Here is a 19,102-nt window from a genome sequence, read left to right as displayed (position 1 = left end):
CTATCAGCATTTTGGTCACAACCATTTCACAAGTCACGAGGAAGTCCCAAATTTTTCCTCATCTTCCTGTCTTCTGAGTCCTCCACAACCTTCCAAACTCTTCCCATTACCCAGTTCCAAAGCTGCTTCCACATTTTCAGTTATCTTTACAGCAGTCCCCCACTCCTCGATACCTTGGGCAGCCCTTCTTTTCTTTATAAATTATCCAGTCTCAGATATTTCTTTATAGCAAAGCCACTATCACATTGTTCTAAAGAAATACCTGAGACTGGGTAATTTATAAAGAAAAGAGGTTTAATTGGCTCACAGTTCTGTAGGCTGGACAGGATGCTTCTGCTTCTGGGGAGGCCTCAGGAAACTTGCAATCATGGCAGAAGGTGAGGGGGAAGCAGGCACATCTTACATGGCCGAAGCAGGAGGAAGAGAGAATGGAGAAGTACTACACACTTTTAAACAACAAGATCTCATGAAAATTCAGGGCAGTACCAAGGGGGAAATCTGCCCCCATAATTCAATCACCTTGCACAATGCCCCACCTCCAGCCCTGGGGATTGCATTTCAACATGAGATTTGTGGGAGGACATAGATCCAAACCATAACAAGGCCTAAAGAAGGAAGGTAAAGATGAGAATAAAGCATACATTTGGGATTATTTGTGGGATTCATTTTCTGAGGCTCCTGCTGTCCCAAGCCCAAGGTTTCCTTGAGAGTAGATTCTGCCCAAGTGCTGGGACATGAGTCCTGATTCAGCACTTTCTTACATTACAGCACCTTTCCCCTAAGTATTCCCCAGTGTGCCTTCATGTACAAAATGGCACCTTGTCTTCTACCGAGCTCTTCACTGCCTTCTCTGAAGACTGCACCCCTGTTTTCTGTGATATGGACAGACCAGAATCACTTGCCTGCCTCTAGACTTAGAGCATTCTGCTCTCTGCAGATGCCCCTTGGAGGCCCCATCCTTCTCAGTGGAACCTCTGACAGTGATGTTTTGATATCTGATTACCACAAACTCCCCTTCCACCCCACATCTTTAAGTAGTCTTAAAGTGTATTTCAAATGAACCAATTGTTAGAGTCTGGTTCTGATTTTTCACAGACCATGTACTGGTTCTTGGGATGTAACTGAAGTGTGAGAGAAGGCTTTTTTAAATAACCCAGATTTTCAGCAGGATTTGTAAAGGGTGTGCTATTTGAGACCAGCCCCTGAACAAATGCACTGATGGGTGAGCCTACCTAGATGGTCAAAAACAAAGCTACCCTCATAAGTTGGAGGTGAGGAAAGGCCAAGGAAATTACTGTGAAGCAAACATCGACTGAGGCCAAATTCCTCAGTCCTTCCCCGATCAGAGTCTGTCTAAGAAGAAAAAATGGCTTTTTGGCAGACATGCTGTGTTTGAACAGCAAAGACAAAAATAATTCACCATTGTTGTGCTGCCTCTTGTATCAGTACTTGTCCCAGAGGAAAATCCTGATTTTCCCTTGTGCCAAATGGCACTTGTAAGTGTCCTGCATGTTCAGTCATGTCGAGGTTTGCAGAATTCATGTCAAGATTGTTACCCTGCAGAAATAGAAAGGTGCATATTCTTATCCTATTGACACTCAGTGCCGTGAGATCAGTGCAGAGAGGTGCTACTGAATGAAAAAGGAGAATTCTCCATGCTGAGATTTTACAGCGTCCTTTTGAAAATGAAATGTGATCCTGTATTTGAAAGCAACTGTCATGTAGGAGGCTGACAGAAATTGTTGAAGAATTGCAAATTTGCCTCCTTAGAAACTCCACCAAGAAATGAAGAGGGTTGTTTTCATAACAAATTCTAATGATTATTCCTTTACCAAGCACTTATTATGTAACAGTTAATGAGAGAGACTGCAAGTGCTCATCCACATGGTGTCTTACTCTCCTTTCTGAACTCATGGGAAGACTACATTACCCAGTTCACCTGTAGTTAGGAAGGATTATGTGACTTCCCTTGCCCCTGAAACAAGCTATCAAGAGCTCATGCTGAGATGTAAAGCAACATGTTGGAGGCAGCCTGTATCTCTGGATCACCTGTTAGCGGAAACCTCTGCCTACTTACATCAGATTTTATGTGTATGAGATATGAACTTCTGTTGTTTTAAGCCATTCAGTTGCAGGTTTTGTATGTTGTATCAGCTAGAAGTTACTTTATATAAGTAATGCACAACTACTATTTTTGTGGTTAGTTGTATTAAAATATTTTCATTACAAAGGTAATAGTACATACATTCTTGTTACCAAAAATTCTATTGGTATGGAAATCACAATCTCCCCCTTTCCTCAAAATTCAGCCCCTCTCTGGAGGTAACCACAATTAATCTGGTATGTATCATTTTAAAGCTGATACTAGGCTTTTTTACATATAGGAATGCTATAAAAATATATTGAATTTTTAATATACATAGGTAACAATGTCCATATTCTTCTGCCTCTTGACCTGATGATTTAATGAGTGCAAGATATTTCCAAGACAGTGCATTTAGACCCACCTTACTTTTAAACTATTCTCTAGAATTATGTTTGTACAATAATTAATTGTTTCCTGATGGACATATGAATTGTTTACCATTTGTTGCTATGATTAATGAAACTAAAATGAACATTTTTGAACATGAAATCTTGAGGAAAATGTGCCCACCTTCTCATAAGAAAGACATAGAGAAGTGCAAATTGGATTAAAGTGGGAAAGGTGTGAAGACTGAAATGTTTTACAAATGTTGTACTGCTAAAGTTCTGTTTCCAAAATGCTATACTGCAGTCCCTAGTCTCTTAATGTATATGAGTGCCTTATATTCTCAGAGACATTTACTTTTATCATTCTTTTACATTTTATTCAATCTTTGTGGTGAAAAATATTGTCTCATTGTTATTTGAAGCACATGGAACAAGTCTTCGGCCTTGAATTGAAAGAAGTCAACCCTATAGTCATTCTTCTTATGCTTTTATTAGGAAGCTGGATTTCCCCCAATGAGAGAAGTCTGAGTGGCAATAAGTGGTTATCTAAGACCAGTCAGTTTCCTAATGACTCTCCTGGGTGTGACCTTCTTGAAGGGCAACTGTCACACTGAAGAGAAAATCTGGAAATTCCTGAATACAATGAAGGTGCAGGATAGAAGCTAACGCTTCATCTACGGACAGCCAGAAAGCTCATTACCAGAAATTTGGTACAGGAAAAGTACCTGGAATACTGGCACGTGTCCAATAATTATCCTTCACTCTATGAGTTCCTGCAGGGTGAAAGAGCCCATGCTGAAACCAGAAAGATTAAAGTCCTGGAAGTTTTGACCAAGATCAATGATACAATCTGTAGTATCTTCCCAAATCTGTATGAAGAGTCTTCAAGAGATGAGAGAGAGCCGGAGTGAGACTGGCACTCCTATCTATGAACAGTGCATGTTCTGGGGCTACTGTCCCACTGCTTCTCCCATCTGTAATGAATAAATCTGAGTTAGTTTCTCCATTTTGTGGTTGAAGAAAGCAGTCAACAGTCTAAGTAGTGAGGGACTGGTATTGGACTGGAGGAAACACAGTGTGTAACATTTTGTCTTCCTGTTTTATGTGGCAACATAGAGTTTACCTTTCTTTCTTTCTCCTTCTTTCTTCTTCCTTTCTTTCTTTCCTTTCCTTTCCTTCTTTTTCTTACTTACTTTCTTTTATAGTCTCTTTCTTTCTAGTTCATTTCTAAATGTTGCTCATTTTAACAGAAAATGTGAATAGCCTTACGAGTATATGAATCACCACTTCAATTATTCAATACATTTGTTGCCGTGTATCAGGTTTAAGAGTAGAAGTTTTCTATTTTATAAAACAAATGTGGAAATTTTCCATCTCATTTTATCATTTGGAACAGGATAACAGAGCATCAAGTAGGTGTTTCTTTGGAAATATGAAATAACTCAGTTGTAAAGTTTTGAGGCTCAAAAAATGGAGATCAAGTGAAATGTGTACAGATGTTATCCTATGCCTATCCCACCACTGTGCACTGGATGTGTTAGGACTGATGACTAGTCTCTTTCATTTCACAGGTCCACAAATAGAGATTTATTGTCCCCAGCTGGTGTGCTTAATGAACTACTCTCCACACAGCCTCGTCATGTGCAGTTAGACCTGATTTAGATGATGAGACTTGAATTTTGAGCTGATGTTGTAATTGAGTCAGATTCTGGGGGACCTTGGAGGAAGTTAAATGTATTTTGAATAAGGTAGAAACATTAAACATTGGGACCTAGAGAATGGACTGTGGCTGACAGAGTCTCATGGGTATCCCATGAGCTCCACCTCTTGACAATCATGCCTTTGTGTGTGACTATCCTTGAACATTAGTAGGCCTGTGACTTGCTTCTATATAATCAGTCATTGTAAAGATGATGAAATGACATCCTCATGATTATATTATATGTGTTGAGGAACCAGTTAGAAACAAAATATCCTGCTAATGCAAAAATACCTCTCCACAAAATATATGGCAAATAAAAAACAATTCAGACTTAGTAAGAAGAGACTTTTCTCAAAAATAATTATTGCAAGAGAGACTTTTGAAATAGGTGGAAACCACTGCAATAGGAAGAACACTGTGACTATAAGATATGCAAGTATCTCAAGAGTTAGGCAAAGTTTTTCTTTTATAGAGAGAAATAAACAAAGCTAGAAAGAACCAGGTATGTGAGGAAGTGGGATGAAAGGCTGTTGTGACTTGATAGTTGATTAGAGAATTTTTACCCTGAGGCCAATCTATCCTCAAGAGGGGTTGCATACCGGCTTAGTCGAGAGTGGGCCAAAGTTCATGAGCGTGGAGGAAAAAGAAAATCCTAACCAAAGTTTGGCCAACAAGTATTTTGTTTCGATTGATTAGTAGAAACAAGCAGTTTATTTGTCATGTACAAGGAAAAGAAAGGGAATATTGAGGATCTTTGTCTGGGCTTGTCATTGGTAAACCAGAGAGGCTTCCATGAGTCTTGTCTAAGTCACGTGGTGAAGAGTGGTTCTTTCCAATAAACCTTTTTCTGCTAAAAAACAAAGTTGGGGGTTCAAGGGGGGAAAGAAAGTTTCTTAACCTGCACTGTTTCCCAAGATCACAGGGCTTAGGTAAACGTCAACATTATCATATAAGAAAGAAAAATAAGTTTTATTGAATAATCATTAAACTGGAATGTGATGCACATCATAGGCAATCCACTAAAGATATAGCAAAGACAGGAAGCAATCTCCACCTTTTATGTAGTCAAGCCGATACAACCTGTTAAATACATATTCTTCATATAAAAGATAATTAGTCCTCAAGGAAGAGAACTTGATGGCACCATTTGTCATGCAGAGTCCTTTCTAAATTCACTTAATAATTAAGGTGGCCTTCTGTGTTGGCTAATTGTTTTCATCAAAAGGGAAAACAATCCTGAGCTGTAAAACTGGCAAGTGGCTTATTTAGCTTATAAAAGAAAATATTTTATATTTATAGTTTCTCTGAAGTAAATGCTCTAAGAAAAAAGGGTGGGGAAAATTCTCCTTTTTCTGTACCAGGAGAGAGGAATTAAAACAAAGTCAAAGTATCAGTTTTGTGTTGCTCTTTAGTGTCTGAGGCTACCAGCAAATCACCGAAGTGTTAAATAATTATAGAGTCCCCTAATGGGACAAATTACTCCAAGTTTTCCTGGAAATGGCTAGAGAAAATTGTAGGAGAGTCCTAAAGTTCTCGAGGAATCCTTTGCCATAAATACTGGACTTCTGTATAAGCAAACACAAGACTATAGACTTGTGCGCTAGAAAAACAGAAAAAGAGGGAGAATAACATCAGATCATAGATCAACTACAGAGAAAATTAAATATTGCAAATAATGGTACCAAAGTAACAAGTCAGAATAGTTGCATGATTGTGGGTTAATGGAATGACACATTTATTTCTCTAAGATCTTATACAAATATATATTGTGGTCAACCCTCTTTATAACATTTACTTTCCTTCTTTACTGGAAATATGGTGGTATTATATGGAGAATGACTTTTTTCTTTTTGATTCTCCCCCCTTTCTGTGTCATTCTTTTAAAATTAGTTTTATTACTTCTAAATGAGCTCTTAACAAAAGATATGGTTTTACATATGGCCATGGCTTATTCTTTTGCTAAGCTATTTTTCACGGTACTATAAGTTTAATTAAACAAGTTCCATTTTTCTCCATAGCCCAAAGTGATGCATAGATTTATTTCAGCTTAGAGTGCTTTTCCAGCATGGAGTGATACTGCCATATTCTGCCATACCCTTTGTGTTTCAGAAGGCACATCTTAAAATCAGGTATCTTTTCTTTTTCCAAGGAGCTCCACAGATACTTCATCCAGTGTATAAAACATGGTAACTTTACATTTGCACAGCAGGTTTCTTAGCTCTATTGCCAACATAGTGACACAGTGAGTGAGTTTAGATTTTTCTCCATTTAGCATTCAGATGAGAACACAGATTAGCTGATACCTTGAATGCAGTCAGGTAAAACTCTAAAGCAGAAACCTCAGTTGAGTTTTGCCTGGACATTTTATACACAGAAAACTGTGAGATAATAAATTTATTTTTCTTGCCTTGCTAAATTGGTGATACTTTGTTATGCAGCAATAGAAAATGAATATAAGAAAGATAGTCTATTATATTTACCCAGATAGTAACTCTTCCTTCTAGTTTTTCTTCATTCTTTATGTTCCAAGTTTCTAAGCCGAAAGTGTTACCTGTAACAGGTAGAAATAAGTTAATGTTCGAGCAAGGAGGAGTTGTTCTTATTGTCAAAGTTGAGGATAGTTGGAAGGAAGTATGTAGAATAGAGGTGGAAACCAGCCTTGCTCTGGGCTGGGAAGTACCCATGATTGATGAGGCAGGCAAGATAGCACCCATCCTCCTCCAGTTCCCCTCAGATTATGATCCTTTGGACCAATTTCTGGGTGACTTCTCCACAATTAAGCACAGGTTATCAGCCTAAATTCTTTCTCTCTGGAGACCCAAATACCACGTACACAGTAGAGAGTCCTCATTTAGGCACTTGCAAGGACAACCTGCCCTGTGTGGTTGTATTTGTTAGCCATTACTTTTAATGGCAAAACCACTATTACTTTTGCACCAACCTAATAGTTCACTAGCTAGAGGAAGAGGCCCTCACAACAGGATCATTCTAAGCTGTGGAATTAACTTGATGTTACTCCCTGCTTTCTGACCTCTTTTCATTCAGAGTAGTCCTGAAAGCAACACAGAGAGAGACTCCTCCCTTGCTCCATTAAGTACTCTAAACCCCAATTATGAGCTTCTACAAGAGGGTTTCCCAGCTAAACACAAGAATGTGCAGGATGCCTCCACTTGGACAAAAGCGGGAGAGGGCTATGCTCCAAAAAAGTTTTTTTAACCTTACATCAGAAATATTGATCTTGCTGGGGAATGAGGTAGGATACTGCTCCTGTCATATGTGGATAAGTTGGCACTGCCTCTAACTCAGTAACATTTTGGTTCTCTTCAGTGTGTCTGTAATCATTCCTTAGTCACTACTTTCTATAACACTACTGTCAAATTTATACTTGTTGGGAAAGCAGAGATCCACAGGTCAGTGGGGAGACTGGTGCTGGTGTGCAGGTAGATGGACTGAACAGATCTTTGGCCCAGGTAGCTTTCTCCAAAGCCAGCAACATGTCTCATCCACTACTCTTTGAAAGTAAAGGTCCATCATGGTATCAGGGACAACAAATGGTATTGAGGGGGGAAAAGGGGAATAATGGAGTTGCCATTTTTTAGAAGGACTTGCCATTTCTTCTCTAGCTCACATGTTACCCAGCCAGCCCTCCTGTTATTCACTTGACTAGTGTCACCTGTCTTTCAGTACTTTACTTCCATACATCCTACTTGCCCAGTGCTGTTGTCTCCCTAGTTGAGAAAAACATATATGCAAAATTATTTTTATTCTTCTTTACTATTTTGTAAGTTTAAACATTTTCATCATGAAATATTTAAAGTAAGGGTTTAATCCCTCCTAGAATTGAGTTTTGTATAGTGTGAAGAAGTGTTCCACTTTTTTCATATTTGTATATCCAGTCTTATTTTAGTAAAAACACTCTTTTTTATCCACTTCCCCGAAATGACATTTTTAATAATCAAGAATCCATGTATAAGTAGGCCTATTTTCGGACATTCTATTCAGTTCTCCTAGTCTATTTGCTTATCTCTGTAAGTATAGCATAAGTATAGCATAAATTTTTAATTACTATAGTATTTTGAAATTTATTTTACTTGGTAAAAATAATTGTGTATATTTATGAGATACAATGTAATGTTTTGTCTGTGTATACATTGTAGAAAGATTTAATCAAAGTAACATAGCCACCATCTCATCAACTTATGCTTTTTGTGGTGAAGACTTTAAAGATCCATTCTTTTAGCAATTTTGAAATGTGCGATATATTATGATTAATTGTGGTCACCATGTAGTGCAATTGATCATGAAAACTTACCCCTCCAGTCTAACCGAAACTTTATATTCTTTGATCAACATCTCTCTATTCCCTATCCCCAACACCCCGGTTTCTAGTAACCTTTTACTCTCTGTTTCCATGAGATCTATGTTTTTAGATTCCACATATAAGTGAGATCATATATTATTTTTCTTTCTGTTCCTAGCTTATTTCAGTTAGCATAATGTCCTCCAAGTCTATCCATGTTGTCATGAATGACAGAATTCCCTTATTTAAGGCTGTATAGTATTCCACTGTGCATATATATGTGTGTATATATATGTATATGCATGTATATATGTATATACATATATTTGTGTATATGTTTTTATGTATATATACATATATTCATATATACATATATGTTTATACATGTTACATGTATATGTTACATTTATATGTATTAATATAAATATATTTTATATGTATATATACATATATATGTATATATACATATAAACATATAAACGTTTTCTTTATCCATTCATCCTTTGAAGGGCACTTACACCACGTCCATATCTTTCTTGGTTATTGGGAGTAATGTTGAAATGACTGATTTCAATTTCTTTGAATATATACCCAGAAGTAGGGTTGCTAGATCATATGGTAATTCTAATTTTAGTTTTGGAGGAACTTCCATAGCATTTTCCAAAATGACTGCACTAATTTACATTCCCACCATCAGTGTACAAGGATTCTGTTTTCTTCACATCATTGCCAACACTTGCTATCACTTGTCTTTTTCATAAAACCAATTCTAACAGGTGTGGGGTGATATCTCACACTGGTTTTAATTGACATTCCCCTATATATTGGCCTATATATTGAGCATTTTTTTCCTATATCATTTGATCATGTGCAAGGGCAGAGTTGAAGCCTTTGATAAAAATTCAACACAATCAAAACAATTGAATTCATGGACATGGGGAGTAGAAGGATGATTACCAGAGTCTGGGTAGGGTAGTGGGAGTTGAGGGGGATGTGGGGATGTTTAATGGGCACAAAAACATAGTTAGAAAAAATGAATAATACATATTATTTTATCATACATCAAGGTGACTATAGTCAATAATAACTTATTTGCATATTTAAAAATAACTAAAAGACTGTGATTGCATTGTTTGTAACACAAAGGATACATGCTTGAGGGGACTGCTACCCCATTCTCCATGACACACTGATTTCACATTGCATGTCTCCATCAAAACATCTCATGTACTCCATAAATATATACACCCACTATGTCCACACAAAAATTAAAAAATAACTAATAAAAATTCAAGACAAGTACATGGCAATAACTTTTAGCAAACTAACATAGGAATGAAATTTCCATACGGTAAATTGTAGCCAAACCTTTGTAACTTTGAAATTAGAAGCATTCCCAATAAAGTCTGGAAAAACACACAGAGGTATGATACCACAAATCTGGATTGGCATATATAGCCAATAAAAATCCATGCATAAAAATATGAAAATAAATAAGAGGTATGAAATGGAAGAAAATACCATTCACAACAGCAACAATACCTAAAATGTACCTAAGTTGAAACCTTACTGAAATGTACAAGATCTTTATGGAGGTAATTATAGAAATTTACTGATACAGTTGGGGAAAAGGTGCCAAGTACAGCAGTATTCTATGTTTATTCAGGAAAATAGAATATAGGCACACCTCAGAAATATTGTGGGTTCAGATCCAGACACCACAATGAACTGAATATTGCAATAAAGTGAGTCACAATTTTTTGGTTTCCTGGTCCATAAAAAAGTTATGTACACCCTATACTGTAGCCTATTAAGTTTTCAATTACATGATTTTTAAAAAAATGTACATACCTTAATTTTAAAAAATACTTTAATGCTAAAAAATGCTAACGATCATCTGAGCCTTCAGTGAATTGTAACCTTTTTCGCTGGTGGAAGATCATGCCTTAATGTTGATGGTTGCCTATTAATAAGAGTAGTGATTGCCAAGGGTTGAGGTGGCTGTGGTAATTTCTCAAAATAAGGCAACAATGTTGTCTTAGTCCATTCTCACACTGCTATACAGATACTAACTGAGACTGGATAATTTATAAAGGAAAGAGGTTTAATTGACTCACAGTTCCACATGGCTGGGGAGGCCTCGGGAAACTTACAATCATGGTGGAAGGTGAACGGGAAGCAAGGACCTTCATCACATGGTGGCAGGAAACAGAAGAGCAAGCAGGGGAAATGCCAGAGCTTATAAAACCATCAGATCTCATGAGAACTCACTTATTATCAAGAGAACAGTATGGGGGAAACCATTCCCATGATCCAATCACCTCCTGCCCTCAACACATGGGGATTATAGGTCCTTCCCTCAACACATAGGAATTACAATTCAAGATGAGATTTGGGTAGGGACACAGAGCCAAACCATATCATTCCACCAGCCCCTCCCAAATCTCATGTCTTTTCACATTTCAAAAGCAATCATGCCTTCCCAACAGTCCCCCAAAGCCTTAACTATTTCCAGCATTAACCTGAAAGTCCAAGTCCAAAATCTCATCTGAGACAAGGCAGGTCCCTTCCACCTATGAGCCTGTAAAATCAAAAGCAAGTTAGTTACTTCCAAGATACAACGTGGGTACAGGCATTGTATAAATGTTTCCATTCCAAATCGCCAAAACAAAGGGTCTACAGGCCCCACGCAAGTGTGAAATCCAGTGAAGCAGCCATTAAATCTTAAAGTTCCAAAATGATCTCCTTTGACTCCATGTCTCACATCTGGGGCACACTGATGGAAGGTTGGGCTTCCATGGCCTTGGGCAGCTCCTTCACGGGTTGGCATTGAGTGCCTGCTGCTTTTCCAGGCCCATGGTGCAAGCTGTTGGTAGATCGACCATTTTGGGGTCTGGTGGATGGTGCCCTCTTCTCACAGCTCCATAGGCAGTGCCCAGTAGGGACTCTGTGTGGGGGATCCAACCCCACATTTCCCTTCCAAACTGCCCTAGCAATGGTTCTACATGAGGGTTCCACCCCTGTAGCAAACTTCCAGGCATTTCCATGCATCTTCTGAAATCTAGGTGGTGGTTCCCAAACCTCAGTTCTTGCCTTCAGTGCACCCACAGGGCCAACACCATATGGAAGCCACCAAGGCTTGGGGCTTGCACCCTCTGAAGCAATGGCTCAAGCTGTTCCTTGGCCCCTTTTAGCCATGACTGGAGCAGGGGCAGCTGGGAGACAGGAAAATGAGTCTGGAGCCTGCACAGAGGGGCCCTGGGGCCCACCCACGAAACCAATTTTTTCCTTCTAGGCCTCTGGGCCTGTGATAGGAGGGGCTACCACAAAGGTCACCTAAATGCCCTGGAAACATTTTCCCCATTGTCTTGGCAATTAACATTTGACTTCTTACTACTTGTGTAAATTTCTGCAGCCGACTTGAATTTCTTCCCAGAAAGTGGGTTTTTCTTTTCTATTGCATCATCAGGCTGCAAAATTTTCAAGCTTTTATGCTCTGTCACATCTTGAACACTTTGCTGCTTAGAAATTTCTTCTGCCAGATACTCTAATCATCTCTCTCAGGTTTGAAGTTTCACAGATCTCTAGCACAGGGGCAAAATGCTACCAGTTTCTTTGTTAAAGCATAGCAAGAGTGACATTTGTTTCAGTTTCCAATAAGTTCCTCATCTCCATCTGAGACCACCTCAGCCTGGACTTCATTGTTCACATGACTATCAGCATTTTGGTTAAAACCATTCAACAAGTCTCTAGGAAGTTCCAAACTTTCCCACACCTTCCTGTCTTCTTCTGAGCTCTCCAAACTGTTCCAACCTCTGCCTGTTACCCAGTTCCAATGTTGCTTCCACATTTTCAAGTATCTTTATAGCAGTGCCCCAAACTCCTGGTACCAATTTATTGTATTAGTCCTTTCTCACACGGCTGTGAAGATACTACCTGAGACTGGGTAATTTATAAAGAAAAGAGGTTTAATTGATTCACAGTTCCACATGGCTGGGGAGGCCTCAGGAAACTTATGATCATGGTGGAAGGTGAAGAGGAAGCAAGGACCTTCTTCAGATGGTGGCAGGAGAGAGAAGAGCAATTAGGGGAAATGCCAGACACTTACAGAACCATCAGATGTCATGAGAACTCACTCACTATCATGAGAACAGCATGAGGGCAATTGCCCTCATGATCCAATCACTTTCCTTCCTCAACACTTGGGGGTCACAATTCAAGATTAGATTTGGGTGGGGACACAGAGCCAAACCATATCAAAGGAAGTCTGCCACATTGATTGACTCTTCCTTTCACAAAATATTCCCTGTAGCATGCCATGCTGTTTGATAACATTTTACCCACAGTAGAACATCTTTCAAAACTACAGTCAATCATCTCAAACCCTGCCCCTGCTTTATCAACTAAGATTTTGTAAGATTTAAAATATTGTGTTTTCATTTCAACAATGTTCACAGCATTTTCACAGAGTAGATTCAATCTCAAGAAACTACTTTATTAGTTCATACATAAGAAGCAACTCCTCATTCATTCAAGTTTTATCATGAGATTACAGCAATTCAGTCACATCTACAAGCACCATTTCTAATTCAATTCTCTTGCTATTCTACCATATCTGCAGTTACTTCCTCCACTGAGGTCTTGAACCCCTCAAAATCATCCATAAGGGTTAGAGTCCATTTTTTCCAAGCTCCTATTATGTTGATATTTTGACTTCCTTCCATCAATGACATGTACAATGGTGAATCCTTTCCAGAAGGTTTTCAATTTACTTTGCAAAGGTACATCATAGAAATCACAATCTTTGGCAGACTTTTAAAATGTATTTCTTAAATAATAAGACCTGGCAGTGAAAATGACTTCTTGTTCCATGGGCTGCATAATGGATGCTATATTAGCAGGCATAGAAACAACATTAATGTCTTTGTGTAGCTCCATTGCAGCTCTTGGGTAACCAGGTACATTGTTAATGATCTGTTAATGAGCACTCATATTTTGAAAGGAATCTTTTTTTGTTTTCCTGAGCAGTAGTTCTTGACATTGAGCTTAAAATTTTCAGTAAGCCAAGCTGCAAAAAGATGTGATGTCATCCAGGCTTTGTTGTTCCATTTATGGAACACAGGCTGAGAAGATTTAACAAAATTCTTAAGGGCCTTAAAATTTATGGACTGGTAAATGAGCACTGGCCTCAAACTAAAATCACAAGCTACATTAGCCCATAACAACAGAGTCAGATTGTCCTTTGAAGTCTGGCACCAGGAACTGACTTTTCCTATATAGCTACGAAAGTGCTAGATGGCATCTTCTTCCAATATAAGGCTGTTTCATCTGTTTTTGAAAATCTTTAGTGTAGTCATCCTCATCAATGATCTTAGCTAGATACTCTTGATAACTTGCTGCAGCTTTTCCATCAGCACTTGCTTCATCTTGCACTTTTATGTTATGGAGAGAGCTTCTTTCCTTAAATCTCACAAACCAACCTCCCCTGGCTTCAAACTTTTTTTGTGCACCTTCCTCACTTCTCTCAACCTTCATAGAATTAAAGAGAGTTAGGGCCTTGATCTGGATCAGGTTTTGGATTAAGGGAATGTTGTGAATGGTTTGATCTTCTACCTTCTCCAAATCAGCAATCAGGCTCTTTTGCTTTCTCATCATTTGTACATTCACTGGAGTAGCATTTTTAACTTCCTTCAATAACTTTTCCTTTGCTTTGACAATCTGGCTAATTGTTTGATGCAAGAAGCCTAGCTTTCAGCCTCTCAGCTTTCAACATGCCTTCCTTACCTAAGCTTAATTATTTTCAACATTTGATGTAAAGTGAGAGGCATTTGAGCCTTTCTTTCACTTGATGACCTAAAGCCCATTATACAGTTATCAATTGGCCTAATTTCAATATTTTTGCGCCTTAGAGAAGAGGCAGGCCCAAATAGAGGGAGAAAGGGGAATGGCTGACCAGTTGAGCAGCCTGAACACACATAACATTTATCAATTAAATTTGCTATCTGATATGGGTGCTGTTCATGCTTCTCCAAAACAATTACAATAATAACATCAAAGATCACTAATCACAGATCACCATAACAGATATAATAGTCATGAAAATGTTTGAAATATTGCCATAAATACCAAAATGTGACACAAATACACAAAGTTAGCACATACTGTTGGAAAGATGGCACTGAAGGACTTGCTTGAATCCACGTTGACACAAAGCTTCAATTTGTAAGAAAACATAATAACTGTGAAGTATAATATATCAGATTGCAATAAAATGAGGTATGCCTATATTGCAAAGATATCCATTCTCCTTAGGTTATTTACAGATATAGTTTTTATCTACAGCTTCCAAGATGACAACCAAGCTAGTGTTTCTTTCCCATGCCCAAAATTAACCATGGGAAATCTAAAGAAAAAAAAAAAGAACAATGCCATAAACATCAGCAAAATAACAAAATGAGAACCCCGAGAGATACTAAGTCTCTGTTGAACCAGTGCTTATATGGCGGCCCGCCCTGAAGTGAAAACAGATCCATAGCCTGCAGTAACAAACGGATGACAGCATTAGTTGCAGGAATTATTTTAAAGTTCTGCCTTTGCTTCTTTCTGCGTGCCTGGGACAATGATTTTCTACAGCTTCATTTAAAGAATCTGAGGCAACATCTCAGGTGCCACATGCTGGAATCATGGGGTAATAACAAACATTTGAGTTGGTTAAAGCAGTATGAGTTCAGACATTGTAGTAATAACCACCTAAAATCTCTATAGCGAATGAGGGCTGATTTTTTAAATGATCATTGTAATAGAATATAAAACATATACTAAAATAGAAGTGTCACAGTGAAGCACATGTAATAAGAATATTAATATACTCCTGAAACATTTGATGATGCTGATGTCAGCCAAGAGAAAGCACTGACAAAGCTGCCATGATAAGGAGTCCCCTTATTTTCTCCTTGTTGATTTTTGAAGGCTATGGTTGGGAGAAGGGAATGAATTCATAACGAAAAAGGGAAAAATCGCAAGGCCTGACAGCAGTCAGTGGGTGGACCTTAATTGACTGCTGAAAGACTGCACATCTTAGAAGAGAAGAGGGCTCAGCATGTCTCCTCCTTTGCCCTAACTCCACAGCATAACTAACTGGCTGCAGCTAGGTCTAGGAGGCCCCAGGCAGTAGTGGCCAGATGAATTGCACATGAGGAGTCTCAGGAAGTTGAAGTCTAGTCTGAGAGGGTGTCCTCAAGTCAGTAGAGGGAAGGAACATGGCAAGAATGAAGTGATGACACTGAGTGAGGGCTGAGGGCAAAGTCCATTCTGGAAGAGGGTGTCCCACAGAGCCCCATCCCTACTGTCAGTCTTGGAAGGTCCTGGCATGGGTTCCTGGCTCAGGCTCCACCTTACTTCCTACTCAGGACTCTCAGGGAATGAGATCCTCCATCTCCTGTTGACTGATTCAGCTCAGCAGACAGAGAAGTCTAAGGGTCCACGAAGAGCCCTGGAAAGAATTTTATGTGAGTTCTTCGGCAGCCACCCAGTCCACAGAACACACGGTGAGTGACAGACCCCCACCCCTGCTGTTATGCTGGGAAGGCCAGGTGGGCATGGCCGGAAGTGGTTCCTCCTGACTTCCGCGTAGAAAAGCGGCCAGGCAGGAGGCCTTGGTCTGAAAAGTGCTGCGTCGGGTCAGCAGAAGGGGGCATCCCAGATCTTCTCAGGTATCTTAGTGGGTATCTTGACCTAGAACTCGGGGGACATTCCCCAACAACTACAACCCCCTACCCCCTAAAAAAGGGCAGCTTCAGAGAGCCCTGCCCCATCCTGCTCCTAAGATGGTAACTTAGGAGTCCCGAAGCATGGCTGTTAGCCCAAAAGTCCATTCGCTTTTTCCGTGGGGTCGAAGAGCGTGAAGTCCTCGGTCGAAGGCTGGTGGACTCAGGTCAGTAGAGAGAGAAATCTCAGGCACTGCGTAGCTAAGAGGAATACTCTGCTTAAGACTGAAGGGACTCCATGCCGCAGCATGGGTTGCACCGAACTACGCCCCTGCTGTCAGTCTGGGGGTCCGGGCAGGTCTCTAGAGAGAGGTGCGTTCTCTCTTTGTCCCCGTGAGAGTCAGAGAGGTAGGTCCCTGGTTGTAAGAAGGTGGCAGCAGGTCAGCGAGGGTGATTTCCAGGTTGTGGGAAGAGTCAGGATGAGGAGTCTGATTACCGTAGGGACCGTTCTCAATATAACAGCAAGAGCACTCAAATGCCTCCGCTGCTGTCAGTCCTAGGCGATCTGGGTGTCCCGGAAAGAAGTGTTGGGCAGGAGTGCTTCTTTATTTCCTCCTCGTTAGTACTGTAAAAATTCCTAGTGTCAATTTCAGAGCGGCAGAGGGGAATGGGCCTCTGGGACTTGACTGCAATTTTTATGATGATCCAGAATAAAAACGGAGAGGACCACACCTCTGAACAGAGGGGCCCCCACTGCCGGTCCCTGCTGTCACCTCAGTAAGCCCCAAAATGGGCTGTCATGCTATAGTCTAACACTCACTCTTAACTTCCTCCTAAGTTCAAAGGAGACAAACAGACCAGGAGAACAGGAGTCCTGCGAGTTCCTGGAGCAATTGTTTCATGGAAACCTCCAGAAGGGCCGCTGGTTAAAGCCAGGATAGTTGCTCTCTGCCGAAGGTGCTGACATGATGTCACTCTCTCCCGTCCAGGTGCCAACCTTCATGTCCATACTCCTACCTGCTGTCATAGGCCGCAGCCACCATGCCTCGGGGTCAGAAGAGTAAGCTCCGTGCCCGTGAGAAACGCCGAGAGACCCATGGTCAGCCGCAAGGTCTCACAGGTCCCCAGGTCACTGCAGAGAAGCAAGAAGAGTCTCGCTCTTCCTCATCCTCTTCTGCTGTTTGTCGGAGTGCTCGTCGTAGGTCTTCTGATTCCTCCGTTCCTCAGGAGTCTCAGGGAGCTTCACCCACTGGCTCTCCTGATGCAGGTGTTTCATGCTCAAAATCTGATGTGGCTGCCAAGGGTCAAGATGAGAAAAGTCCAAGCACCTCCCCTGATGCCTCCGTTCCTCAGGAGACTCAGGGAGCTTCACCCACTGGCTCGCCTGATGCAGATGTTTCAGGCTCAAAATCTGATGTGGCTGCCAAGGGTCAAGAAGGGGAAAGTATAAGCCCCTCCGAGAGAATTGTGTTCTTTACAACCGCAGACCGAGATCCTCTAAACAGGAAAGCGAGCAAGATGGTGCAATTCCTGCAGAAGAAGTTTGAGAAGAAAGAGTCCATTTTGAAGGCAGACATGCTGAGGCGTGTCCGCAGAGAGTACAAGCCTTGCTTCCCTGAGATCCTCAAGAGAACCTCCGAACGTTTGGCGGTGGCCTTTGGCGTTGAATTGAAAGAAATGGATTCCAGCGGCGAGTCCTATACCCTTGTGAGCAAGCTGGGCCTCTCCAGTGAAGGAAGTCTGAGTGGTGATAATGCGCTGCCAAAGTCGGGTCTCCTGATGTCGCTCCTGGGTTTGATCTTCATGAAAGGCAACCGTGCCACTGAAGAGGAGGTCTGGGAGTTCCTGGGTGTGTTGGGGATATATGATGGGATCCTGCACTCAATCTATGGGGATACCCGGAAGATCATTACTGAAGATTTGGTGCAAGATAAGTACGTGGTTTACCGGCAGGTGCGCAACAGTGATCCTCCACGCTATGAGTTCCTGTGGGGTCCACGAGCCCATGCTGAAACCACCAAGATGAAAGTCCTGCGTGTTTTGGCTGAGATCAATAACACCAGTCCCGGTTTATACCCACATCTGTATGAAGACGCTTTGATAGATGAGGTAGAGAGAGCATTGAGATTGAGAGCTTAAGGCAGAACTGGCACTATTCCCTTGGCCAGGGCACCTTATGGGGCCACATCCTACAGATCCTCCCATTCTGAAGTAGAAATTTTGCTTTATGTTAGAAGAGAGTAGTGAGCTTTCTAAGTACTGCAGTATAGTAGAGGCTGGAGGGAACAAGATATATCTCTTTCTTTTGTCTGGTTATACATGAGTAACTTGTAGATTTATGTTTTATTTCTTTGTCAATTTTCAAGATTGTTTCTGTTAAGTGAAAGTTTATTTTGCTTCAGATTATACAATTATCAAAAACATAGCTCTCACATTCATGGCTATTTAACCAATTTGAAAGTTACGGTTTGGGTATTAATAAAACAAAATCACACAACATATTTTCATTGTAATTCAGAACTAGATAACATGGTAATAGAAAATGGATTTTGATATGAATCTTAAAGAACTCCACAATAAAATAGTTGACATCATAATATGACGAGAAAGAAAAGGAAAAACAGAAATGTAAAAGTTGTTAATCTGCCGGGCTATGCGGCTTCAAGCCTGTAATCCCAGCACTTTTGGGAGGCTTTAGATCGTATGATCACTTAGGTCGGGAGATCGACTATCCTGGCTAACAGGTGAAACCCCGCCTCTACTAAAAATACAAAAACTAGCCGGGCGAAAGGTGGCGGCGCCAGTCCCAGCTACTCGGGAGGCTGAGGCAGGAGAATGGCGTGAACCCGGAGGCTGAGCTTGCAGTGAACGAGATCCCGCCACTGCACTCCAGCCTACATAGAGCTGAGACTCTGCCTCAAA

At 40.5% G+C, this 19,102-nt stretch overlaps 1 protein-coding gene across 1 annotated transcript; it reads left to right on the top strand.

The window, feature by feature from the left end:
• The first annotated feature begins 12,967 nt into the window (after positions 1-12,967).
• Positions 12,968-18,826, top strand: LOC101011430 (melanoma-associated antigen B6-like). Its single transcript, XM_021933112.2, has one exon. The coding sequence runs from the start codon at positions 17,222-17,224 to the stop codon at positions 18,317-18,319; it is 1,098 nt and encodes a 365-aa protein (XP_021788804.2). The 5' UTR covers positions 12,968-17,221; the 3' UTR covers positions 18,320-18,826.
• Positions 18,827-19,102: the final 276 nt, after the last annotated feature.

The sequence above is a fragment of the Papio anubis genome, chromosome X (assembly GCF_008728515.1).
Source record: "Papio anubis isolate 15944 chromosome X, Panubis1.0, whole genome shotgun sequence".
Classification (NCBI taxonomy): domain Eukaryota; kingdom Metazoa; phylum Chordata; class Mammalia; order Primates; family Cercopithecidae; genus Papio; species Papio anubis.
Note: the sequence above shows the minus strand (reverse complement) of the source record. Positions and strands in the feature narration are given on the sequence as shown.